Source organism: Salvia hispanica, chromosome 5 (assembly GCF_023119035.1).
Source record: "Salvia hispanica cultivar TCC Black 2014 chromosome 5, UniMelb_Shisp_WGS_1.0, whole genome shotgun sequence".
Lineage (NCBI taxonomy): Eukaryota > Viridiplantae > Streptophyta > Magnoliopsida > Lamiales > Lamiaceae > Salvia > Salvia hispanica.
The window spans coordinates 18,501,367-18,528,224 of record NC_062969.1 but is presented as its reverse complement, the minus strand read 5'-3'; the positions used below and the strand labels follow the sequence as shown (position 1 = coordinate 18,528,224).

General features: G+C 34.5%; 4 protein-coding genes and 1 non-coding gene across 6 annotated transcripts; 3 read left to right on the top strand and 2 right to left on the bottom strand.

Moving 5' to 3' along the window:
- Positions 1-1,748: 1,748 nt before the first annotated feature.
- LOC125186881 (RING-box protein 1a) lies at positions 1,749-4,685 on the top strand. Its single transcript, XM_048083363.1, has 5 exons — positions 1,749-1,923; positions 1,998-2,048; positions 2,128-2,187; positions 4,216-4,287; positions 4,370-4,685. Exons 1-5 carry the CDS (start codon positions 1,776-1,778, stop codon positions 4,405-4,407), a joined length of 369 nt encoding a protein of 122 aa, XP_047939320.1. The 5' UTR covers positions 1,749-1,775; the 3' UTR covers positions 4,408-4,685.
- Positions 4,686-5,042: 357 nt separating this feature from the next.
- TRNAS-GCU lies at positions 5,043-5,124 on the bottom strand. The gene has a single exon. It is a non-coding gene; the product is annotated as a tRNA-Ser (tRNA).
- A 1,262-nt stretch (positions 5,125-6,386) lies between these two features.
- On the top strand, positions 6,387-12,039 carry LOC125187085 (ubiquinone biosynthesis protein COQ9, mitochondrial). Of its 2 annotated transcripts, none has more exons than XM_048083597.1 (6): positions 6,387-6,735; positions 7,115-7,222; positions 7,744-7,905; positions 7,978-8,149; positions 9,293-9,366; positions 11,719-12,039. In XM_048083597.1, the coding sequence occupies exons 1-6, from the start codon at positions 6,460-6,462 to the stop codon at positions 11,797-11,799; spliced, it is 873 nt and encodes a 290-aa protein (XP_047939554.1). In that variant the 5' UTR covers positions 6,387-6,459; the 3' UTR covers positions 11,800-12,039. The 2 variants fall into 2 exon arrangements, with proteins under 2 accessions (XP_047939554.1, XP_047939553.1); XM_048083596.1 differs by having other exon boundaries at positions 6,388-6,738.
- A 4,402-nt stretch (positions 12,040-16,441) lies between these two features.
- On the top strand, positions 16,442-22,791 carry LOC125186037 (inter-alpha-trypsin inhibitor heavy chain H3). The gene is made up of 13 exons (XM_048082338.1): positions 16,442-17,156; positions 17,377-17,529; positions 17,620-17,832; positions 17,938-18,027; positions 18,213-18,329; positions 18,686-18,955; positions 19,300-19,456; positions 20,337-20,414; positions 20,746-20,846; positions 20,980-21,150; positions 21,920-21,994; positions 22,064-22,162; positions 22,327-22,791. The coding sequence occupies exons 1-13, from the start codon at positions 16,764-16,766 to the stop codon at positions 22,666-22,668; spliced, it is 2,259 nt and encodes a 752-aa protein (XP_047938295.1). The 5' UTR covers positions 16,442-16,763; the 3' UTR covers positions 22,669-22,791.
- A 713-nt stretch (positions 22,792-23,504) lies between these two features.
- On the bottom strand, positions 23,505-26,603 carry LOC125186797 (protein STRICTOSIDINE SYNTHASE-LIKE 4-like). The gene is made up of 6 exons (XM_048083238.1): positions 26,439-26,603; positions 26,143-26,355; positions 25,334-25,401; positions 24,969-25,205; positions 24,483-24,615; positions 23,505-23,865 (listed from the first exon to the last, which is right to left on the bottom strand). Exons 1-6 carry the CDS (start codon positions 26,586-26,588, stop codon positions 23,593-23,595), a joined length of 1,074 nt encoding a protein of 357 aa, XP_047939195.1. The 5' UTR covers positions 26,589-26,603; the 3' UTR covers positions 23,505-23,592.
- Positions 26,604-26,858: the final 255 nt, after the last annotated feature.

Below are 26,858 nucleotides of genomic sequence, written 5' to 3'. Positions count from 1 at the left end.
GGGTTACAGTAAATAATTGTACCCCTTTGACGATAAACATAAACCATGATAATTAATTTAGAAACAAACTTATGTCAAGTACTACAATCATTCTAACATGTTGTTGAATTCACAAATATCAACATATAGCATATATTTAGCTAAGACATCATCAACACATATCTAACCCAATACCACTATATAGCTTACCTAATACCAATATATAGCTTACCCAATATTCATTATCCATATTTGTATTAGATATAGTAAACAAAAACTTTCTAATATTAACATAACTTCTAAATAATTCATCAGAAAATGAAGATTTATATTCTCATATGTTGTCAAATCAGAAATCAAACTAACAACAAATAACTATAGAAGCTTATAAACATATTTCACCAAAATCTGAACCCTAATTCTTTGTTGAAATCAGAATCTCAAACTGCAATGCAAAAAAATCAGAAATCGGTAAATCAAATTGAAAATACCTTTCGATTCTGCAGGAGCATTTTCGATTGAAACCATTGCAATTTTTTTGAAGTTGTTCACTGCAAAATAAATGTATTAGTTTCGCTTCTGTTGAAATTTTAGCAAGTTTAAATTTCATATTTACCGTCGTTTTTCTTCAAATTTGTAAATCTGCCCTAGGTCGAGCTTTTCTTCAGAGAAAAAGGGGAGTTTTCGAGCTGTTCTTCTGTGTTTGAGTGAGAGATATGTGTTTTGGAGTAGTGAATCTGGTTTTGAACGGCTACGAGATTGAGAGAGAAAATGGAGTGAGTAGTGTGGTTGTTGAAGGTGGAGTGAGGGGTTTGAGAAATGAAATTGAAACCTGCGCGCTTAATTTTATGTAAATTGTTTATTTTACCCTTTCGTTGAGATTGTTAATTCAGTGTATTGATATTTTTTTTATTCAATCTCAGCCTTTGATCTTCATATCAAAGGTCCACATTCAGTCTCAATTTGGGATTAAGATGATAAATTCAACAGAAGAAGACCTCTTTTCCATATATTGAAGAACCATTATATGTATGGAAATACTTCAATTTATGGAAAGTATGTAATTAGTTGGGTAAGCCTATGTAATTAGTTGGGTAGCGGAGTGATCAATTGTTAACTCATCCCTTAGTTGCTAACTACAACTAATTTAAGACCATAAGATTTTAGAAATCTTGTGGTCTACAATTTGCCATGTGTAATTTCGTTTTTCATTTTTTAATATTAAAAAGATAATAGAAACTATCAAATTTAGGGTTTAGAAATACAATATCAATATAGTGTATGAAATACATCAACACGAAGACATAATAATGTCAACACAATTTCATATTTACATTTTACAAGCATAATATTGACATATTAGGTAAGGTGTATTGACATAAATCTGTTCGTAAAAAATACGAAAATTCAAAAAAAAAAATCAATTTTTTTTTCAAATTTTGACGTCGGAACATATGCATGTAGTATATCGTTGGAATCCTTATAAAATTATCTTTAATTTGATATGTGTTATAAGAATTTAAAGTTTTGGGATTTCTTTTAAAAGTTAGTTATAACTAACTTGACATTAATACCCCTATTGATTTTTATTTGAATTAATCCTATAGCTTTATTGACGTTTTTTTTACCATATTGACATTTTGTGGTTGATGATCTAAACCTTTAATTTGAATATCTAAGGCCTATAATTATTATTGAGTTGTAGTTAGCAATTAAGCATTGAGTTAACAATATACTACCTAGTTGGATAGCCTAAATAAATACAAGTAGTTCCGCTGCCATTCACCCAACTACAGATGGCGACACTCGACACCGACGTCAACATGGTTCCGGCTGGAGAGGGCTCATCCGGCGCCGGCCCTTCCAATACCACGCCACAATCCTCCAAGAAATCCAAGAAATTTGAGATCAAAAAATGGAACGCCGTCTCGCTCTGGGCCTGGGGTATTATTCTCTTTCCACGCGGCTACAAATTCGTTCCGTATTTTTTGTATAAACCCTAATTCGTTGTTTTGCAGATATCGTGGTCGATAATTGTGCTATTTGCAGGAACCATATCATGGATCTATGTATGTCTCTTTTCTTCCTATTTATACTCTCTAATTCGTTTGCTCCGTTTTGTTTAATTTTGGTGATTTTTCTTATCAGGCATTGAGTGCCAGGCTAATCAGGCGAGTGCGACGAGCGAGGAATGCACTGTTGCTTGGGGTATGTTGTAATGCTTCCATTATTACAATCTTTATACTTTAGTAGACTATATGAATAGTATGATGGCTTCGCGGATTAAAGTATATAGTTTTGTGAGGCATTAGGAAGAAAGGAATGAATAAATCATATCCCACCTCTTTAGATCATCTACCCACGTGAAAGAAAAGTAAAGATTGAATTTTTTTTCATTAAACTACTCTATCCACCAAAGTATAAGCAATACTCGTATGTTGTTAGAATGGATTGTATATTTTTCTGGGTTTCAAGTCATTATTCTGTTCTGTGACAGTGAATGGAAGAGGCTAGCTATTGGATGCTATATTTATCCTGAGTTGTAGATGAGTCATCGAGAAAGGAGACTATGTGTGAGAGTAAATTAAGAGTTTGGATGATTGTTTGCTGTTAAGAACATAAGATCAAATTTCCATAGTACTACTACATATGCTAGTGTCTGATTTTCCTAGTCTTCATAAACTCTACAGTAGGCTAATCATCACAACGTAGTGAGAATTGCCTGAAGTTATATTTGGCCTTAGAGATTGTTAAATCTAAAAACGAATGAATGCGATACTGCTGCTGTTTAGATATTGCCATGATGCCATCAGATTTTCCTCTTGGTGTATAATCCGAACTAGTTTTCTACTTGCTATAGATAGCTTTACTATCTTACCTTGTTTGTTCTAGCAACAGTTGGATAAGTGACCTTGATAGCGTCATCTGAGGTTTCTGAAAAAGTAATTTAGTATGAGGAAAATTTGTACATGCTCGTTTGTCTGGCTTATTTTGTGTGATGACATCTGCTGTCCCTCATCATTACTTGAAATTTTTAAAAGTCTCAGAGATGTTGTTTGTTTTTGTATTGCCGTAAACAGCTCTTAATATTTCTCAAGTTTATTCTAACTTCTCTTAGTGGCCATTCATGTCATGACTAACGAAGTTGTACTGGTAGAGAGCACAAATTTTTCTGAATGAAATTTGATGTGTTAATTTCTCAAAAGGTTTCCATACTATTATAGTTATTTATAAAAAGAATACTAAACAAAATTTTGTATTGAAAGGTACTAAACTTTCATTCTTTCAAATAAAGTACTTATATCTTTTTTTACCTGTATAAATGTCTTTAATAAATTATTTTACTTTTACATTAATCATCTAATTGGTCTCAATTAAATGAAAATTGTTATATTTATTCACTATATACACTCAAGAAAATAAATTTAGATATTTCTAAAAAATACATAAACTATTTAAAATAAAATATTCTATTTATTTATAAAATTAATTGAAATTTACTATATCTAAAATACACGCAGACCATCATTATCGAAGATGATATGGTTTATAATCACCATAAGCTTAAAACTAACTATGTTTTAAGTTTTAAAATTAATTACAGATGAATTTTGTTGATTTCAGATACAGAAGAATTTTGAAATTGTGAGTTGATGTGTAAAAACAAATGGTAGTTGCACACTTGCACTATTTCCAATGTTATATCTTAATTATCTGTCTAATTTGCCGTTTGCCTTTTATTTTAAATATCTATCTTATTTTAGGAAAATCAAAATCTTCTCTTGGATGTATATGGTGAATGAAATAACTTTTATTGTCTGAGATCAATAATATAATTAAATTGTAGAAGAAAAACAATTTTGAAGACATGTATGAGTGTTAAAAAAGATAAGTATCTTATTCAAAAGAAAATGAAAGTTTAGAATCCATTTTGATACAAAATTTTGTTTAGTACCCTTTTTGGTACAAACACTGTAGTTTGGTAACCTTTTCCGGAATTAACCTGAAATTGCATATATTTTTTATTCTATTTTTAGCCGGAAACTTATAGTCAACTTGAGATGAGAGTTAAGTTTTGGTCTTTAAAATGAGATTAACAGTTCCCTCACTATATTCCAACCTGTGTAACTCTTCATCCTGGATCATATTATTTACTACTATATCTATCTCTCTTTGTATTATTGCTTCTTACAATTATATATATCTTTGATATTTTTCCTCCTATAATTCCCCTAGGGGTTTGCAACCATGCCTTCCACTTCCATTGCATCAGCAGGTGGCTTAAGACTCGCCAAGTTTGCCCTCTTGGTAAGTCGTTTTCCATGTTGGATACTATACTTAATCGTGCCATTGCTGTGCCATGTGTGATGTATTCAACAATAATTTACAGATAACAGTGAGTGGGAGTTTCAGAAGTATGGCCACTAGAATTTGTTACTGGAGCCGACATTGGCTTCTTCCTTCGCGTTTGATCTTCTTCCTGGGTCGATCAGAAGCCTTGAATTATCGTATTTATATTCACGTACAGAATCCTTCTGCATAATTCCTTTTTTTTAGATGGAATATTATTAGGCATCTTTTGCTCCAGCTAATTAGCTTTTTGTTAAGAATTTGCTCTGGCTAGTAATTATCAGCATCATTATACTATGCTAATGATTTGTGGATGTCTCTTTTGTTGCTGATATGGAAAAGCGATTCTCTGCTAATGATTTTTTTTTCTTTCCAGTTTCTTGCAATTTTTTACACATTTTGTGTCTTATGATCTCCTAGAAAGTTTGATATATAAGTTGAGAAAATGCCAGTTCTATTATCTCAAGATTTATAAGAATCATGATGCTAATTTTGTTACTAGGAAAAAGTTTGCTACCACTATTCTATATATGTATGTGTCCAGTGATTTGATTTTTCTAAAGTACTAACATTTTAGTTAATTAAAAAAAAGGATGCAAATAAAATGCACAGAAGAATGTATTTTGCTGCGATTGAAAGGAATTGATCGGAAAATTTATTAAATGAGTTGATTCATTTTTGTTTGTAATAGTAAAAACTAATTAAAAGTTTGACGTCGCCTGAGAGATTCGAACTCTCGCGGGGAAACCCCATGTACTTAGCAGGCACACGCCTTAACCACTCGGCCAAAGCGACGTTCCTGTCAACCTTTTAACGATAGGTTTAATTTCATGAGTCTTGAATAATTATTCAGAATAATATGAATTCCAGCTAAAGTAGAATAATATGTATCCATTTTTCATCGTATTCATATAACTAACTACAAACATGAGATAAAATTTTAACTACGTGGAAACTTAGAAAAGCTACAGAAAGAATTTGACAACTACTCCCTCCATCCACGGATAAGAGTCTCGTTTTTCCATTTTGGTCCGTTCACGAACAAGAGTCCCGGTTCATAATTACCATAAAAGGTAAAGAGACCCCACATTCCACCAACTCATTTCACTCACATATCATTTAAAACTAATAAATACAAGTGGGACCTCTATTCCTCTAACTTTCTTCCACCCACTTTTCTTAAGATTTCTTAAAACCCGTACCATTTAGAAATGGGACTCTTAATCGTGGACGAGGGAGTACAAGTTAAATGACTAGGCAATATGAAATGTTGCGTGCAAATATTGTACGAAAGTACTTGGATAGTAGTACAAAACGACAACTACTGCTACTGGTGAGGTGATTACATGATACTCTATCCGTCCTGCTATAAACGATGAGTTTTTTTCTCACAAAACTTAAGAAAATGATACTCCTTCTCTATTGAGTTAAGTGAAGGGAAAAAAATACGAGAGAAGAAAAAATAATAATATAAGAAAGAGAGAATAAAGTAAGAAGATAAATGAATTGTTTTTTTTTTTTCCAAAAAAAGAAATCAATCACTTATAATGGGACAACCCAATATAAATTGTTGATCACTTATAATGGGACGGATGAAGTATAATTCTCCTGTAAAATTAGTACTCCCTTCATCCTTGAAAAAATGTTGCATAAATTTCATTTATTTTGTCCATTCTAAGTAAGTGAACCCTACTATTAATCTAAATCATTACACTCATATTTTATTAGTATAAAACATGTACTCTATTTATTTCGGCAAAATTAAATATTTCTAGAGTATAGGCCAAAATTGGTCCTGAATATATGACAATATTACGATTTTGGTCGTAAACTTTATCTTTTTTGATTTTTTATCGGAATTGTTAACAGATGACCAATTGTGATCCGATTTGAAATGCGTAGGACCAAAAGATTAAAAAGATAAAGTTTAAGACCAAAATCGTAAAATGGTCACATGTGGAGGATCAATTTTGACTTTACTCTATATTTCTATTAACATGGTTAATTAGAAAGATAAAGCGGAAGAGAGATAAAGTTAATGGAGTTGTACTTTATTTAATTTGAGAGGAAAAAAAAAATGGTTGTCATTAGAGATAGTACCGGCCTAACTAAATCATCCTAATTAACTCGATGTATCGATCGGCGGCGAGGCGGCTGTTGCCGGCGGCGATCTGCCAGCGCACTCTTCGATTAAGCTCTCCGACTCCTTTCTCAGCCCCAATCGCACACCGGGCGTCATTTTCAGCAGGCGCCGCCGAGAACGCTCAAAATCACAAGCCTGAATATGCCGCCGCTTATAATTCGTCGACGTCGTCAGATGAAGGGCGGAACCCTAGAGCCACCGCCAGCCCCAAAGCTCACTGGCAGGAAGAGCAAGCGCGAGTTCTTCATGCCTCGCTCGGCCACGTTGTACGCTCTCCCCTCCAAATTTCTAATCTCTCTTCAAATATCGCGTAATTGCATATGTAATTTTGCTTTTGGCTGCGTTTATGAAGTCTTGAGTGTCTAATCGTATCAATGTGTACGTTTTCCTGGACCAGGTGTTAGATTACTATTGCTGCATGTTGATTTAATTTGGTGAAAACTAATTTTCAATTTAATTGTCAACCTATTCCTACATGTTCCACTGCGATTTTGCTTGTACTGCTTTTTCCCCTTCAATTTCTATGATTAATTGCTCCCAAGCGTTACTAGTTAAGTGAGTTTGACGCATATATGCGCTGTGCGCATATTCTAGTGAAGGTAACTTACTCTTGGTTGGATTGCTGTGCAATTTTATGATCAGATTAGATTAGGATGGACTGATGCTGCAATGGTTGCTGGAGCGAAGGAGGTTGGTCTCTCTCCTTCTATTGTAGGATCATTTCCTAGAAAGGAAGCTGCTCTTGTCGAGGTATAACTTTTGATCTTTACGCACGTTTGCTCTGCCTGTATTATAACTGAACTGCAATCTGCATCCAGAATGGTTGATTATAATTTTCCTTCGCTTTTAAAATTCCAGCAAGTACGGTTTGCTGCCTCCAGGAGTCAAATTAACTTAGAGGTGGTTGTGAAAAAAGTGGCATGTTGAACTTGGAGAATTGAATTGTTTCTCCTTTTTTGATGACTTTCTACTGAACCTTACTTCTGGAAAGCAAAGAGTGTGTATGTGCTTTTTCTAGTTTATAACTCTTCAAACTATGCGTTCTAAACAGTCATGTTGTTTGTCAGTAATGGTAAAGTTCTACCAACATTATGTGGAACATATTTTTAGGTGCTACTAAATATAGTCATGGTCAAAGATTCTTATTCTTAACATGTTTTGTTGATAAGATGCCAATTTCAGTTCGAGTTATATAATATTTACATTATACGCCACTTTTAAGCAGCCTCATATAATGCATATTACCACATGTCCTTCTTTGTTTGGTTCAGTTTTTCATGGATGATTCTCTGCAAAAGTTAATTGATATTATCGACACAAAAGAGGATTTGAAGAACTTGATCCCGAGCCACCGTGTATCCAAGCTTGTCAGAATTCGCTTAGAGATGCAGGCACCTTATATCTCAAAGTGGCCTCAAGCACTTAGCATACAGGTATATTATTTTTTGAGTCACTTATTCATTGGTTTTCACTATATACTTTCTCTAAATTTTACCCGATTGCAGGCGCAACCTTCAAATATTTCAACAAGTTTTAAGCAAAGAGCAATGCTTGTTGATGAAATTTGGCATGCTGCTGGTGATGAGGCCGCTGATACTGATTGGTATGTGAAGCGCACAGTCCTTGGTGGAATATATTCGACAACTGAACTATACATGCTGACAGATACTTCCCCAGGTTAGAGTCTATATTGTGTATGTTTCTAGTTCCATCTCAGAATGACCTTGGTAATTATGGGCACATCAGCCTCAAACCCGCAAACTAGAGTCAGGGCACGAGGAATTTATAGTCTTAGCTCTTGATAGAATTCCTGTTTTAGCATTATAAATAAACAGTATCAGTTATAGGCTGCTGCTGCTGCCCCATCAAATACCCCTTGACCTCCTTCTCTCCCAAATAAATATTCTCTTGTAGTTTATGAGTGTTTGTATATACTCCCTCCGTCTCACTCTAAGTGACACAGATCCTTTTTTGGATGTCCTACTCTAATTGACACATTTCTTAAAATGAAAACATCATTATCTCTACTTTATTCTCACTCTTACTTTATTTTCTCTCCACTCAACTCACAAAACAAAACTGCATAAAATCTCATGCCGAATAGGAAATGCTTCACTTAAAGAGGGACGGATGGAGTATATAGGGTATTGTTAAAGTGAATCCAATTTTTATATCAAAACTAAGACCAAATTTGGTCCATTAGATAAAATAAATGGATGGTATAGATCTAGGTTTTTCTGTGTTCACTATATACACACGAATAGGGCATTGGGGGTAAAATGGTCTGACTAGCAATTGTACAACATATATGTAATTATGTATACAATTCAAAAATACATACATTTATTGACATTATATACACTGCACTTAGGACATTATATGCATTCCACTTGGTTTATTACACCATTGCAACATATTTCATTAAAACACAATTGATTGTAAATTCGAAAAAAATACTTAAAACATTACATTTTTTTTTGGCATTATACACATTTCAGTATTTCACTTAGGTCATTCATTATGTACATTGACTTAGGGTATCATAGCAAGGAGTATTGTGTGTTGAATAAGTATTGGTTATTGGCTTTTTGGCCCAAAAAAAGTAAAAGTTATTGGTATTTTTTTTTGGTAATATTGTGCCATTTTGTGTAAAATGATGTAAAAAAATATAAGGGGCTGTGTTCTAAAATAGAAACACCACACTCTTGGTGGACAGACTAAATATAGTAATAAGACCACACTTTTTGTGGATGTAGGGAGTACTGTTCACATTAATCTCTAGCGAAGGGCTTATATACTTGCCATGCTTTCTGTTGACAGATTTTCAGGACACATGGGCTTTCTTGGATGAACGAGTTAGAGATGCATTTGATCTGAAAAAGACACTTCAAGAGGTAATCATACTGCCCTTAAAACAGTCATTTGATCATTTGAAGATGTCTTTTGCATATTTCTTTGGGCGCCTTGTATTTTCCCTCGTTTTTGTGCTTTTATGGACATGATCTGAATATATATTTGGGAAATATGGTTGTAGAGAACCTGAATTCATCAATCAAATGCCGGAGTACAAGTCATCTTCTGTCTTTTGTATTGCTTTTCACAACAGTGTTCCTATCTTGCATCCTCCACAGAATTCTGAGAAAAACAGGGCGTTAAATGCCAACCATTGAATATATGTTTCCTAATAATAAACCAATTGACAGTCTCTATCTCTATAGACTAAATGCCCTTATTACCCATTACTCAATACTCAGTATGTTGTACGAGCATTCCTATTTAGTGTAGTATATCCCTCCGTTGCTGCTTCTTTTTTGACAGAGGAAGAGATGTATATGAATGTATAGAAAACTCCTTGGAAGAGGTGTTTCCTAACCTTTTATATATCAACTTTCCATTGCTCTGTGTGTGTGTGTGTGATACACATCGTGGCCTCTTTTCTGTAACAGTGTAAAAACTACTTATTAGAGCTTTAAATCTTCCTAGAAGATTCCCGTGGTTTTGCATGCGTTTGCATATATACCTAAGTAGAAGTGTGAGGAATATTATTTCCCAAGAGCTCAAGCAAGTTAAGAACATGTTATTCTACATGAAATTCATACTTAATTTCCGTTTCTGAACATTTACAAACTTTACCTTAGAAATGCATAATCTTGTTACTGATACTAGATAAAGGAATTGCTATGAACAGCTTACATGCATAAACACCCTTAAACTAAGGCTGGGAGGACAGAAATTGCTCTTTAGGCAAAGAAAATAGTCTAATTTATTTCTTAGTTAATACTCCATTTGATTTAGCTAAGCATGTACATTAAATTATTGATTTGATTCAACTTTCTTCATAAGTAGACCAAATTCTGAAGCGACTTGCCTTTTCGTTTAGGGATATTTGATAGCTCACTCTTCTCGATATCTCTTAGTTTCCAGCAAGAATTATAAATTGAATTAGAGTATTTTCCGGATATACACGGCTGAATAACGTATGTATTGGGTCTAGGCCAAACTCAAACAGAATCTCAATCTCAACTTAGAAGTAGCGTTATGTTTTCCACTTCTGTAAATGTTGGAAGCAGAAACTGTTGACAGAAAATAAAAAAAGATAAGAAAGAAGAAATCTCTTCACCTGTCAATGTAGTGAAATTACAAGAATTATGGGGTCATAATATTAAGTGTATACTTGTATGTACTAAAATTTCAAATTTGGCTGTCTTCTGCTGGAATTAAATAATTTAGTTCGAACCACGAGTGTGTTTGGATATGTTTCTTCAATTGGATGACCCAACCTATACACCCTGTCTATACTAGGCATAAACCTAGTCCCATAGTGTTTTTCCATTTTTCGCTTGAAACCATGTCACAGTATTCAGTATCTTCATTATTTATTTACATACATTGACGATGGAAGTACTGATTCCATGATTTTGGCTTAAGAAATATGACAAATAGAAATGAGCCAGCTCACTGAGTTAGAGCATCCAACGTTCTTCTAGATTAACTCGAATAACTACATGCATTGATTGAGGACAGGTTCCTTGTTAGAATTAAGCTGTTGCTGTCACTTCTAATTATTTTTCTGTGTGACTTGACAGCCTAAGCACCTACTTTGGTTTCTAGCAAATCCTTTGAAAGTTATTATTGGAGCAGATTCAAATAATTGAAAAGTAGAAGCTATGTTTATTGGTTCTGGGATCCATCTATTAATCGTTATAGATAAGATTTTTTTCTATTTGTGTTTGGACTCTTTGCAAGACATTAGACACATAGCTATTAGCTAGACAAGATAAGAATCCGCAATAGAATGCAACAATTATAAAGAAACTAGTTTGGAAACCTGGCTAATTCCAAAGTTTGGCTAGACATTCTTGAAATTAATTTATCTAATTGCCAACTTTCCAATAATCCAGTAGCCCCATGAGTGCTGCTCGCAGTACTTGAATTAAATTTAAATGTGCTCTAGCATGAGAACTTTCCTGTTATAGAAGTCACATTTTGTGAAATGAGTCAGCTAAGAGTAAAACCAAGTTTGTGCTCTAATTTATGGTGTTTCAATATTCCAATAAACTGGTGATTATATTTGGCGCTATATAATCAATATTTTTGTCAATAAAAAATAAAACGGAAGATTTTATAGAAATCATAGGAGCTGTTGTTGGCTTGTTATTTCTCATCTTCTTTGTTTATATTGTGCAAGTACGTGTAGAAAGCAATCCAAATATCATCATCCAAGCTTTCTAACTTTGAATCTGCAGGTAAAATATTTGGCTGAAGCAGTGGGGGCTGGGATGGGAGGTCCTGCGCAAGGTTTTCTGAAGAAAATCCTTCAGGGTTGACTGTTTAGAAGGGTGGTAGGAAAATTTTTACTGCTTTTAATTTTGCTTCCTCTTTTATTTTATATATATACTACCAACTTTTATTCAATTGAAGGAGATATATGGTAGTATGTATCTTCAATAAGAATGCTAGCTTTTTAGGTGCTTAGAAGGTTTGATCTCTGATATATTCATAATCTTCTTATGTGGGATGAGTATTTGTGATTTATCTAGTTTAATTACCAGAGTTAATTATTTCAAGTATTGTGGATTGGCTGTATATAATTTATAAGTGTGTTGTATTGTTGTGGGTTAATCTCTTGAGATGACTGGATTTGCATCTTGATTTGGGTCACATTTATGTAGCTCGTGGATGTGAACATAGCAGAAAGACAATGGGTGAAAGTAAAACTCATATATATGTGGTCTTCGATCTACAAACAATCTGATAAAAACATGGTCTAACTCCACTCCTGTTTGGAATTATTGTGATCGTAGACATCCTTCAATCCCTGGATGAGTTAGCATCCGTAAATCTGTAGCACAATATCTGGAAAAAATATCAAACATACATCACTGAGTAAAATGGGAAAAGTAGAGGGGAAATTGGTTTTAATGTAGTGTACATTCAGATTCAGTTTGATCTCATGACTGCTCTCTGACTCCTCACCCATATCCAAGCATTTCTAGGGTGTTGGCCTTTTGAGGTAGGGTTCTTGTATATCTTCTTGGGCACGTTCCCTCAATCGATGTGTGTTATAATGCTAACATTTCTTAAATTGTCAACTTTCTAACTCATCAACGCAGTGTATTAAAAATGTCAATACGATTACATTCAAATGTCAACATAAATTTGTGTTGACATTTTAATATACTATGTTGATATTTTAAATATCAATGTCAACACAATGTATTAAAATATCAATTAAGTTTATGTTGACATTTCAATGTCATCGTGTTGACATTTTTAATACACTACATTAATAAGTTAATAGAGTTAGCAATTTAAGAAAGTTAATAAAGGATCGCACCTCCCCCTCAATATCTGTAAATGTGAATAGGGTCTTCTTTTATTTTTTTTCCCCACACTATTGCCGTGTAGTTGCAATACCTTAGTCGCAAGTGAGAGGCTTGGGAGATGGACTTCTGGCCGTCCTTCCTCTTAGTGGGCCCCACTGTGTACTCTAATTGAATACCCATCACAATACGATCGAGCCGAGATGTGAGAGGCACTTGGGGTTAGGGTTTCAACTTTTTTACAAGAGTGACTAGGATATTCTTCACATTCATGCATCAAATAATTTTATTTTAAATTCCTAAGTGCTTAATTACCTTCTGCATTGTTGAGTGATTCTCCATTTCAAGATCTTGAAGAGGATCTTTAGGCGGCAGAGGAGCGCCTTGGTCTCGGGAGAGATGTGAATAGTTGGAAAACAACTTATTAATCTTATTCATCATCGCTACTTTCTCAACTACATGTTCCATTTTGTTGGGGCATGGACAGTTGGGTGGTGCACAACATGTGATGTTGTGTTAAAACGATGGTGTTAATTCCAAAATTGAATTAGTTTTTTATTTCTTACTTTTATTGAAACTTGCGTGTGAGGAAAATTTTACTAAAAAGTGACTAAATTCCCAAAGTAAAGCAATAGAATAACAAACATCTACTTTTTCATTTGTCACTGTTCCAACACTTTAGTTCTTAAAATATACTCCTCCTTGTCCGTTGTCACTATTCACGGTCTCATTTTAACTTGGCATGAATTTTAAAAATTATTTAATTTTATAAAGTAAAGTGAAGAAATGAGTTAATAATTTATGAATTCAATTTTTATATATTAATTTTATAATAAAATGTGGGTATGATGGTTTAATTGAATGGAGCAGATCCACTTACCTAAAATTGAAAAAGTAAATGAGACTTTAGGGTGCGGATATCCTGAAATGACAAAATGTAACACTTTCTCGAGAGAATACTAAACTTTGTCTTAATTTTTTCAACTTTTCCAACTTTCTTGGATTTTTTTTCTTTTTAATATTTCTTCAGTTTTTCCCATGTATCATTTTTTTATGCACACATATTTTCCATACTTTTTATTATTTTTGACTTTATCCTCCAACTCTTTTTCATAAAATTTCTATTTATCTCACGAGTGTAAACAAACTATTCCCATCATTTAGTTTCCAATAAAAAAACTTAAAAACTCACTAGCTAATGACATTTATTTTAGCAAGCTCATATTTTCAAATACAAAGGTAGATATAAAAGGATGGGCTAACTTCATCTTATCTCTAATTAATCTGTGTAGATTAATGCAGACTTGGAGCAAGTTCTAGAAACAAATATACTTCGTTTATTCCATCTCAAGTGATTCGTATTCTATTTTGGATTGTCCCAACTAATATGATGCATTTCCTTTTATCGAAAAATTCAGGAATTTTATTCATTAATTTAGGTTGTCTAATTAAATACTCCCTCTGTCCGCGAAATATTGTCCAGTTTTGCCATTTTAGTCCGTCCGTGAAATGTTGTCCACTTTTTTTTTTTCTTTTTCATTTCTAGTAAATGGACCCCACTTTCAACTTACTCATTACACTCACACCCTATTATAAAAACCATATATAACATTTCACTAACTTTTTCCACACATTTTTCTTCTCATTTCTTAAAAACCGTGTCAAGTCAAACTTGGATAACATTTTGTGGACGTGGACGGAGAGTGTATCTAATTACACCCTTATTACCATTAAAATTAATTAATTTTATATAACTCATGGAATGAATCGGACCCTAAACCTAGATTTTCCTTCCCACCCAACCCTTCATTCCCAGAGAGTTCTCAATGGACCGCTGGCTGGTCTAGTAGCCCTGTGCAATCTCAATCGGAACAAAACAAAATTAAATTGAAGCTATAAAAGGAAAACAAAGATAATATTGTTGGGTGTCCCGTCAACAAGCACTCGTTTTATGTCTTTAGCTTAACTTTCTTGAAGTGATCGAAGTATTAGAAAGAAAAAGTAATTGAAATATAGTTAGTGGAGAATGAGTCTTACCTCATTAGAAATGAAAACTTTCCAAACATAGAAAGTTTCTATTTTTAAGGGATGAACCTTAAATTTCATTGTTGATATGTATAATCATGTTCATAGTATTCTGAACGGTGGTGATCAATTGCTAACTAATTAACAATCTCAAATTAAGACCAAATCTTAACCATTAGATTAGGAGATCTAGTGTTTGAAATAATGAGAAGTGGATTATATTTTAAATTAAAGTTTTAATCTTTTGATATATTGTTTACGAAAAAATAATAAAAATTGAGTGAGTTACGTAAATTTAAAATTTTAAGATGATTTTAAGGAGAGAGAAAGTGATTAATTTTAACTACCATATATAAGAATTGACATTAATACCCTTTAAGTTTATTTTATAATTTGTTTATATTTAAAATATAATCTACTTGACATTATTTCAACCACTAGATACAATAATATGATATTATTGTATATTTCATATGTTAGGCCTTAGGAATGGTATAAGTTTTTCGGGGATTGTCATGTGGTGTTTAATTGTTTTATGCCTGCCTAGTTTAGTTCTTCATTCTATTCTCACACTTTGAATTTGTAGGAACATCACTTCCCTAAGAAAAGAAGAAAAGGCTAGCAACTATGGAATCCCCCTAACAATGGATGAGGACAAAGCAACATGGAAGTGGCTACCTAGACATCAAACCATGCCATCCATGGCTATTTTGTGATCACTGAGGATTTTTAGGCACTTTGTAGCGTAGATGGAGATGAAGGCCTTTTGAACATGTTTAGGGTGAAGTGGCAATCTTACTCCAAATATACATTGGAGTTCCTTAACACCTTAAAGTTCATCAAGGATAGGCACACCCCCTCTTCGAGAGTATCCACTTCTGGCTCGACAATGGTAATCATACACTAACCATGGATTAACTTTGTGAATTACTTAACTGTTTTGAGTCAGATTATGAAGTGGAGATATGGAGATTGCTCGCTATCAAAAGTGAGACCTACCCATTTGAACCAGGAACGGGGAAATTCACATTCATCCACAATCCCGTCCTTCGATCATGGTAACCATACGCTTACCATTGTAATCATACAAAATCTCGTCCCTACCATGGATTATTTTTTTACTTTACCGATTATGGATTACAATCGGTGTTGTTTCAAAAAAAATTATTTTTAAAGGACAAAAGTAGTAATTCACAAACAATTCAAAATAATATTGCTAATATATATTAGTGAAACTCATGTTTAACTAACTTTTTTACATTAATTTTTCTTAACATTTATTAGAATCTGCCAAGAACTGAGACTACTAATGGCGAATGGAGAAAGTATAGCAGGCAGTGGATTAGGTCATTCCCTTTAGCGGGTTACTGTGTACCCTAATTTAACACCCGTCACAATACTGTCGGACTGGGATGTGTGGGGCCTTTAGGACTGGGGTTTCAAACTTTTTTGTATGATGAGAAAGTATAGCTCAAATAAAACTGGTTGAGCTCCAGTTAAGAATATTATCGAATGAATTTATGTACTTTTAGCTATAAAAAAATGATAGTAGTAGTAGAAAAATGCGGAAAATTGTCTTGAAATAGGGGAAAGCCGGCATGCCTTGAATTCTCCAATATTTGAGCGTTGGTCCGTATGTATTGGATATGCAAAGGCGGGTATGACCAATGGTTTGGCTTGGCAACGGATTTCTTGTACAAGACAGGTTGTACAGTGCGGACGAAAATGACCCCAAACTTCCAAGTGTAACAAACAAGTTAAGCAGATGCATGAGATCGCGGCGTGGGGTCCACGCCTCCAACGGCCTTTGGTAGAGGAGTATAATAAAAACGAGAAGACCTAGATAGCCGGCTACAGTCTTCCAAGGAAAGGATAATTCAGCTCAACGGTCGAATCGCAACTTTCAATCGTCGGAATTTCCCCCAGAGAAAACTCCCGCTTTTATGGCGGCGGATTTCGAGGCCGCGGTGGAGGATGGGCTGCGCCTCTCCAAGAGGATCTACTTCGGCAAGGACAGGGCGGTCGCGCCGCCCAAGCCCCACACGGCCATGGAGAGAGCTGCCGGCTGCTCCTACCTCCCTAATTCCCCAATGCTCTACGCCGTCATCTGCGACCCTGCCGTCGTCGACAACCCCGACATGCCCAGCTACCAGCCGCACGTCCACGGCCGGTGCGATCCCCCCGCCCTCATACCGCTCCAGCTCAACGGGGTTTTGCTCGAGGCCGATTGCTACCTGAACACGGCCTTCGTCACGCTCTCCGCCACCTGGCGCGTCCACTGCGTCATGGGCAGCCGCAGCTGCGATTGCCGCATCGCGGTTCCAATGGGCGAACAGGTCATTCATTACAACTCTCCATTTTTCAATTTCAATTTTCAATTTCACATTGCCTGTAAATGTTTTCATGTTTTTGCCTATGATTTGACATCACCATTCATGATTTTATGCTTAACTTGTGGAAATGGAATTGAATTGTATTTATGCATCTTCATTCTTACGTCTGGATGAGTTTCATCTTTTGTTGGTTCTTAAGAGGGATATTATTTTTGGCTAACAGGGTTCAATTCTAGGTGTGGAAGTTGAGGTACCAAGGAAATCGTATGGCACCGAATTTATTTCCATGGACAGCGATAAAGCTTCGGAAAATGTTGTAAAAACTGAAGGCGGAGGCTTCTTGAAAGCCCATATATTCACTCTCACAGTCCCCCAGGCAAGTGTTCACTTCCTTTCTTTGATTCTTATGCCATTTCTGTGTGAATATATGTTATTTATCTGAGATTTATGTCATTTATCTATTCAGGTTGATGGTGGAACCAATATATCAGTTAAAATGAGATGGTCTCAGAAATTATTGTATCATGATGGACAATTCACCTTGAGGATTCCTTTTAGTTTCCCTGAGTATGTAACTCCTGCTGCAAAGAAGATATCGAAACGGGAGAAGATAGAATTGAATGTTAATGCTGGTCCTGAAACAGAGATCGTGTGCAAAACAACTAGTCATCCTTTAAAGGTACCATGGCTTTTCAGGTTCTCTTGGTAATCGTGGAAAAATCGTTCATTAAGATTTGATTTTACCAAGCTTTTACTTTTATCGTTTCGATTTGTAACATTTTAGGAGCGGCGAAGACAGGAAGGAAAGTTTAGTTTCCTCTATGACTCCGAAGTTCTTTCATGGTCAAGCAATGATTTTATATTTTCATACACAGTAAGAATTCTAGCTCATGATTTTTCTATAAGCTATAAACTCTACTATTCGGTGTATTATATTGTCCTTGAAGGAAAATATGAAAGAAAAAGCTCAAATTCTTGTCACAAACTGTTTTTGTAAGATAAGACACTTTGATATGCGCCCGAATAGATTCATTTAATGTTCTAACTAATGTTTTTCAGGTATCTAAAAGTCATACTTTTGGTTCTGTACTCTTGAATCCACCATTGGTTGGTGATGTGGATCGTAGAGATATGTTCTATTGCTACCTTTACCCAGGAAAGAAGGAGAGTGGAAAGGTGATTTATTATCCAGTCCTGATATCCTACAAAAAATACCTTTTTATTGATATTGCTGGTATAAATTTTATTGAGAATGAAAGCATTTTAGATTTTTTAGACTGAATGCTTTTTATTTTTCAGATTCTCATATTTTATCCACATTCTCTTGTTTATTGCTACTGTATAACATTCAAAGTTCGTCTTCTGCTTTGGGATTAACACTAGCCAACATCCAGTTTTCAGCTATTTTTTTTTAATTTGCTATAATGCTAGCGTAACTTGTAATCACCTTTTTTAATGCTATTGCATAAACATTCAGAGTTCATCTTCTGCTTTGCGACTAACTCTAGACAACCTCCATTTGAGTTTTATAGGTTTTCAGGAAGGAAGTAGTGTTTATTGTTGACATCAGTTGGAGCATGAGAGGTCAACCCCTCGAAGATACAAAAAGTGCCCTATTTTCTGGACTTGCGAGACTTGGTCCCAAAGATTTGTTTAATGTGATAGCATTCAATGATGAAACTTGCATGTTCTCCTCGACTTTGGAGCCAGCAACTGTGGAAAATATTGAAAATGCCAATAAATGGGTTAATTCGAATTTTGTGGCAAGTGGTGGCACAAACATTCTGCTTCCGCTAAATCAGGTATTTTTTTAATCTTCTAAGACCTTGATGTGAAATGTGAATATTTGTATGATATCTATGTGCCTTGCTAATCAGATATGGAGCCACTACTAGGGGTTGGGCTATGGGGTCAAATTTTACAATAATGGAAGTTAATCTTCAGTAAGAATAAGTGCTAAATTGTGGTATAATTTATATGTGGATAATGAATAGCAAAGCATTGCTGTTTTACAGAACTTGATGCTGTTAAATTGAAGTATTCTTCATTACTAAACATCTTTATGTTACTTTACCTTCTTTCATTCTATAATGCTCTTTATGTTGTTATGTGACACCTCTAATGTGGTAACTCCTTTTACTTTCAGGCCATCAAGATATTATTAGATAATTCCGACTCAATTCCTGTAATTTTTCTTATTACTGATGGGGCTGTTGAAGATGAGATAAATATTTGCGGCACTGTGAGAAATCAGCTAACAAACTACAAAAATATTTCTCCAAGAATATACACGCTGGGCATAGGTATGCATTTTATGTACTAACATTTCAAATTAGATATATCTTGGATATCTTATGGGACTGGTGATCGAGGAAAATCAACCTAAATTATTAAAAGTAAAACTTATTAAAATTTTGTATTGATACAAGGGGTCGATCTGTAGGGAGGTAGAATGTGAGTTCATGGTTGGACAATCTAAATTTCTGTTCGGACCAATTTATTGATGTATGTGGTCTTCGAAAGGAAGCAGTATGTTACTTTCCAGTTGCTTGCTGCTAAGAATTTACAGATCTTTTACATGCCAGTAGTTCCACACATTAGTTTTACATAAGAGCTTTCCACACCTTGACTTGTTTCGTTAGCTATATGACCAGCTTCTCTGGAGGACATTAGATGCTGTAGTTGCATCATTATTTTTTTCCCACAATGCAAGAAACCTGTCAGTTTGCCTATGATTGAAAAGGTGTTAGTTCATTAAAATTAATAAATTTCAATAAGTGAAATTTAACACGACAATTGAAAGTACTTTGGCGAAACCTTAGCTCTTGGGAATGTATAAACTACTCCCTCTATCCCTTAAAATTATGAATTATTTCCTTTTTAGTCCGTCCATTAAAATTATGAACTTTCTAACACTTTTTCCTCTTTATTGAGGTGGGACCAATTCTCCACTAAAAACCATTTTTTTTCCTTCACCAAATTTGCATTAAAACCGGTGCCCCTTCAAAAGTTCATTATTTCTTCTGTACTTGTCCTTAATATGATTTCGTTCTAGCCTTTTTAGCATTCAGATACTAAATCGAATAGTTTTAGAAATTGTTTGCTTCTAGTGGTGTCATATAACCTTTCATTTTTGCTCAAACTTCTTTAGCTGATACCTAGACAACTGTTTTGGAATTTTAGGGAAATTTTGCAATCATTATTTTCTTCGGCAGCTTGCAATGACTAGTCATGGGCATCATGATGCTGCTAGTGATGTGGGTAAGTTTTTCTACCTTTATTCATTTCCCTCGTATAATAATCAGGTATAAGGAAATATTATGCTTGAAACACCCAAGTCGTCTTTTCTCTTCAAGTAGTTATTTTAGTTGATTTTCCATTTATTATGAAAATTTTCTTGTAATGTTGTTTAGTTAAAGTTTCACTAAGCCTCTGTCATTCTTAGTTGATAATGCATGAGCGTGTCCTTTTGATATTTTAACCTTTTGATAATGCATGAGCATCCTTTTTCAACCGATCTTACTTCTTTTATTGTTTCTATTAACTTGCAACACATGTAATTACTTTCCATATTACTTCTATGATTTGGCAGAATCTATTGAGTCTCGACTGGAAGGTCTTTTTGCTAGAGCATCATCCATTTTTCTGGCAGATATTACTTTCCAGAATTTAGATGGACTTGATGATCTTGAGGTATCGTTTTGACCTCCAGATGCATTATTATATATTTTGTACAACATTATAATTTTGACTACTACGTCCTATTTGTATTGCTTATGCAGTTTCAAGTAAAGACATTTTTAACAAAGCACTACTTTTATGTTAGGTGTTTCCTTGCCAAATTCCGGACCTTTCCTCTGAAAGCCCCTTTGTTGTGTCAGGCAGATACCGGGGAACATTCCCTAAGACCCTTAAACTCAATGGTCGCCTTGGAGATATGTCCGGTTTTACTCTAGACCTGAATGTGGAAGAGGCAAAGGAGATACCGATATCAAAGGTGATAATTACTACTGCATTTATGATTTACGATGCGTATAATTTTCTAAAATGTGCATCAGTTCCATATTATAAAGCATTTTAATCTAAGATTCTGTATCCTTGTTAATCCCAATTTATTTGTGCTAGTTTAATGATTACTATTTCCCTACAAACTTAAATGTCTTGAAGGCTGATCAACTTTAACGTGTAGATTGGACAAGCATATGTTCTCAACTGTATATATACCATTCTATATTTACTGGTTTTTTGTTAGAGATTGTTAGCATATAAGGTCGCATCTCTGTTTCTGTAATGATGTGGTTTCTTGCCCTTTTCAGTCATCATAATAATGACCCATCTCTTAAACAAGACTCCCTCCGTCCCACTTTAGCAGTCCCGGTTTTCCATTTAGTTTGTCCCACATTAGGAGTGGCAGTTAGAATCTTCCATAAATAGTACTAACTTTCACTAAAAATGGGACCCGCATTCCACTATTTTTTTCAACCAACTTTCCTTTACATTTCTTAAAACCCGCGCACAACTTAACTGGGACTGCTAGCGTGGGATGAAGGGAGTAATGTTATTTCTTCCAGTGCATTCTAGAGATAATTAAATGTGATTCTATATACCTTCAGACTAATACTTAGAACGGAATTAGTTTCCACTCATGACATTGACAACATCTTATCAATTGGTTAATTTTCTTATATAGTGTTTTGAGCTCTTAGTTTCTTCCATTGACAGATCCAAATTTTCTAATTACATATTTACCTGCAATTTTCTGGCAGATGGTAGCCAAGCATCAGATCGAAATACTCACAGCTCAGGCATGGTTTTCAAAAAATCAGGAGCTTGAGAAGAAGGTTGTCTAAATTAATCTTCCATTCACCCCAGTTCACTAAATATTGATGGCTGTTTTTCATCTTTGACAGATAGCACAAATGAGTGAGCTGAATACCGTCGTCTCTGAGTACACGAACATGGTTTTGGTTGAGACACAAAGAGGGAAAGCAAATGCAGATACCAAAAAGGTAAATATATTCAGTCTTCAATTCGAAAGTAAGTAGTCCATGTTAAAAAAAAAACTTTCAGTGAATCTTGTTCACCTTTGCCCTTTGTCGAATTCATCGTAAATTATCTAGTCATACGCATTTCTAAGATAATTACTTTCTCGCAATACAAATATGGGTTGCAGTCATCCAGAAAAGGGGACGCACATCACAAGGAAGAGCCAAAGCCAAAAGTGATCTCCACAATGCACAACATCGGGCTTGGGTATGGCAGCCTGAGCGCGACAGGGGAGAACATCCCGTCAGGGTATGGGGACCCTGATGAGCTCGAAGCTGCAGAAGTATTTGCAAAGTCAGGTTGTGGGTGTTGCGGTAGGTGCTGGAGGCACTGCTGCTGCATGTGCTGCATCCAAGTATGCTCGCGGATGAATGATCAGTGCGGCATCGTCTTCACTCAGCTCATCAGTGCCTTGGCATGTTTAGGCTGCTACAGCTGCTGCAGTGCGTGCTGCGGTGGAGAAGAATGATGAGAGTTCGGAAACAAAAGTACATAACCCACAAACTTGTATATCTCTTCTCTATAGATGTTTCAGCTGCTGTTACAAAACATTATATTATAATTTTATAAGTTAAATATTGGGTGATGAGTATTCCGGGCTCTACGTATGATTTACACTTGATGTAACTGTTACCAAAAAAAAGCAAAGTGAAGCCATTCTTTATTCAAATTTAAATGGAGGCAACTTTTTTAGCTCAAATATTAAAAAAAAAACATAAAGTTTGGTTAAATTTTGGTCAACTTAAAAAATATCAAACTGAAGTGGCAAAGCTATTGGTTCACAGTTTAACTGGCCTGACTGAAATGAGTTAGTAGACGTTGTTCGGTGTGAGTTAGTAGAATGTGTGGTCCTTTCTTAATTTTATTAACATAATTTTGCTTATATAGGAGCAAACATATTTATAACAAAGTATTGGTACAATAGCACAAAAGTACTGTTTCAGTTCACGGTTCAACTAGTGTGACCGCAAAGTGAACCAACAAAGCTATTAGTTTATAGTTCAACTGGTTTGATCGGAACGAGTTAGTAGAGTGTGTGATCCTTTCTCACTTCTATTAACATAATTTTGCTCATATACGAGATATTGATACAATAGCCCAAAAGTACTGTTTCATTTCATGATTACGTTTGAAAGTTGAACTATTTTTTTAAACATCCATTGACATTACTAACATTCTATCGACATTGTAAAATAATTGCGATATAATAATTCCAAACAACATTCTATGTTGAATTTATTTATTGATATCTGAACAACATAAATGACCATATAAATATAATACATCCTCAATATATTATATATATAATCTCAAACAACATCCCATTTTTTTTATTTATGAACAATGTAAAAATAAGAGTGTAAACGTAGCAAATTTTCAATAGAGAATCGAACTAGTCATCGAGGGATAATTTTCCTACAAAGTCATTATAAAGACTGCCAAAGTACAAATGCCCCTCAAACTCCACCGCAGAAGTTACAAACCTCATCACCTTTCCTGTTGGATCATCCAAACCTCTCACCATCTTCCCATCACTTCCTACATTCACCACCATTGCTTGCTCAACTACATTCGTCACGTATTTGCTATAAAATTCCGGAAATGCCCCTGTTAAATATTTCAATCCGGGCAAGTTGTACACCATTTTTGGCCACATAGGATCACTCTACAATACAAAAATAGGATATTTGGAAAAGTTAATGTAATACGAAGATGGATCTTGTTAGGTCGACAACTATCTTAAATTGATAACTGACAATTATATCAATAACCTACATTTGTATGTCAACTAAATGTAGTTGACATAATCTTCTGTTGACATGTATACATTTGTATGTCAACTAAATGTAGTTGACATAACTAAATGTAGTTGACATAACTAAATGTAGTTGATATATAAATATCTTCGTGTTGACATCTATAATGTAGGTTGTTGACATAATTATTCAGTTATCAATATAAGATAGTTATCAACTGATTATATCTCATACTAATATACTACTCCCTCCTTGTTCCTTGTTAATTGAAGTATTTCTTTTACGCAGGGAGTTTAAGAATAGTGTGTTAAATGGATGGTGAAAAAAGTAAGAGAGAGTAAAGTAAGAGAGATGAAGAGAGAATAAAGTAAAAGAGGAAAGTACTTTTTGACAAAAAATAGAAATGACTCAATTAATTTGGAATTTCACAAAATAGAAAAATGACTATATTAATATGGAACGGAGAGAGTAGTAAATAATAAGGTCAAAAGAAGAAAAACTAAGTTATAAGTAGTTAGATATAAACCTCTAGCAAAGCGATCCAAAACGATCCATCTGGAGCAAGATTTATGTTATCTGGCCTTCCTGGAAGTTTATCAATGAAAATCTCTGTTTGCCCCTTTTTGTCTCCTTCAAGCCAATGTTTCAGACATCTATATCTGCTCGAATTACATGGAAATCACATCATTGAAACATTTTGTAAAACATTTGTAAGACCAAATGCCATATTCTGAGGTGGTGAACTTGCACCCCTCTAAATAATATTCCCTCTGTTTCTATAGTAGTAGAGGCATTTTGTCATTTTGTACATTCCAGAATAGTGGACTCATTTTCCTTTCTTGTAAAAGTCAACATATTCCTTCTCACTTATTTTACTTTTTCTTACTTTATTCTCTCTTCGTCTTTCTACTTTTTTCATTTCCTACTTTATTCTTCCTTTACTTAACTCACTTATCACAGTTTTTCTTAAATCGCATGCCGAAAAGAAACACCTCCACTACAGTTTACTTACTTCCATGTTTCGCACACGACCAAGTAATCTTGGTCTGTAGATAGCGCGACGCCATTAGCAAACGCAAGGCCGTCAAGAACAAGCGACGTCGTGTTTGTTGAAGAGTTGTATTTGAGTACACGGCCATGAGGCTCCGTCTCCAATAGATCGAGTTGCCAACTGCTAAAGTCAAATTTTGTGCTCGCGTCGCTGAAGTAGAACGTATCGTCCAACGATCCGATCACATCATCTACAAATCTTGTGGAAAGCCAAGGATTTCATTAGTTTGTTTTTTTCCAGACTTCTAAAACGCGAATTTTCTTCGAGTTTTGAATCATATAGTATATCTAATATTGCTTACCAATTACCACGATATATAGTCTCACCTTATTTTGGCACCATCAATGTGGGATGTAAGAAGCTCAACACCTTCTTCACCAACCTTAAGCAATCCCTATATATCATCAATTAACCAAAACATTTATTACTATGTCGACGTACCAGTCACAAATTTTACACCTTATTCCCAAAAACATGCATCAAAGTCAGCTGGATATTGGGCCCAACCCAAATATCTATAACCTCTTATTTCGGATATGAGCAACATCCCAAAGAAATTAAACTATCATTTGTCCCAAATTTGTAGCTTATTACTATATAAATTGTTTTGATAAAACTCACCTCAACATATCACATATGAAAGGTCACAATATCATTTAAGTAAAAATAAAAAGAATAATATAGGAGTAGTATTTTTTTTATCCCCAACTTTCATTCTTTTTCAAGAATATAAATATTAAAACACTTAAAAAATATACTGAAACTTAGTAGTATTATTTTTTATAGGTGTTTAACTTTGGGTACATAAAATAGTATTAATTTTTTCTTATTTTGTATTCGCTGGATCTACGGAAAATAGTCTGATTTTGACATTTTGGGCTATTTACAAAAAAAAATGGTCTCATTTTTAAAAATAAAAAATTTCTTTCAATTTTGCTCTTCTCCATTATATTTTACCTATTTTTTCTCCCTAATTCTTTTATTTTATCTAATTTTTTGCTTTTATGTTACATTACTAATTTCTCTAACTATTTTTTGTGGACTAATTCTTTTATTTTATCTAATTTTTTGCTTTTCTCTTACATTACCAATTTCTCTAACTATTTTTTGTGGACCAGAAAAACGATTAGATTACCTGAAAAGCATCGCAAACTATAAGATGGCCAGTTTGTGTAGTAGTAATCCCTAACAAACCAGTGCTATCGATATGCCACCAATTCTCCCACGTTCCGTTTCTGTGCATCTTCATCACGCTCCCATCCCTCGTCACCGTATACAAAACTCCGTTTTCGTCGACGGCCACGTCTTCCGGCTGCTTCACAACCCCTTCTCCTAGCTTCTCAACACCCTGTTTAGCAGTTTTAACGTGTAATTAATCAAGCCAAACAATTTTGCTATACATTATAAAAATCATTATTAGTATTTAGGAACCTGTAATTTGGCGTTTGATGGAGCTGGTAAACGAGATGAAGAAGGCTGGTTTTCAAGAAAACCAGGATAAGATGAGGATGAAGAAAATATTAGTACTAATTGGATAGCAATTGCCACCGCACAAACTACAAGAATTCTTGATAATGCCATATCTAACAATCTATTCATTTTACTTGTATTTATACGACTTTCTTCACTGTTGCTTTCGAGTAACTCATTAATTTCCCAGTAGCTACCTCAATTTACTACACTTTATTGGTTCAGTCCCTTTCTAGGTGAAATTAGATAAAGTTTGAATAAGATAATGTTTGTTGGTTTCTAGGCCAAAAAGGAAAGAGTAATAAATGTTAAATATTAAAATTTATATTACTCTATACTCCATCCGTCCACCATTAGGAGTCTCATTCATGGGCAGCACGG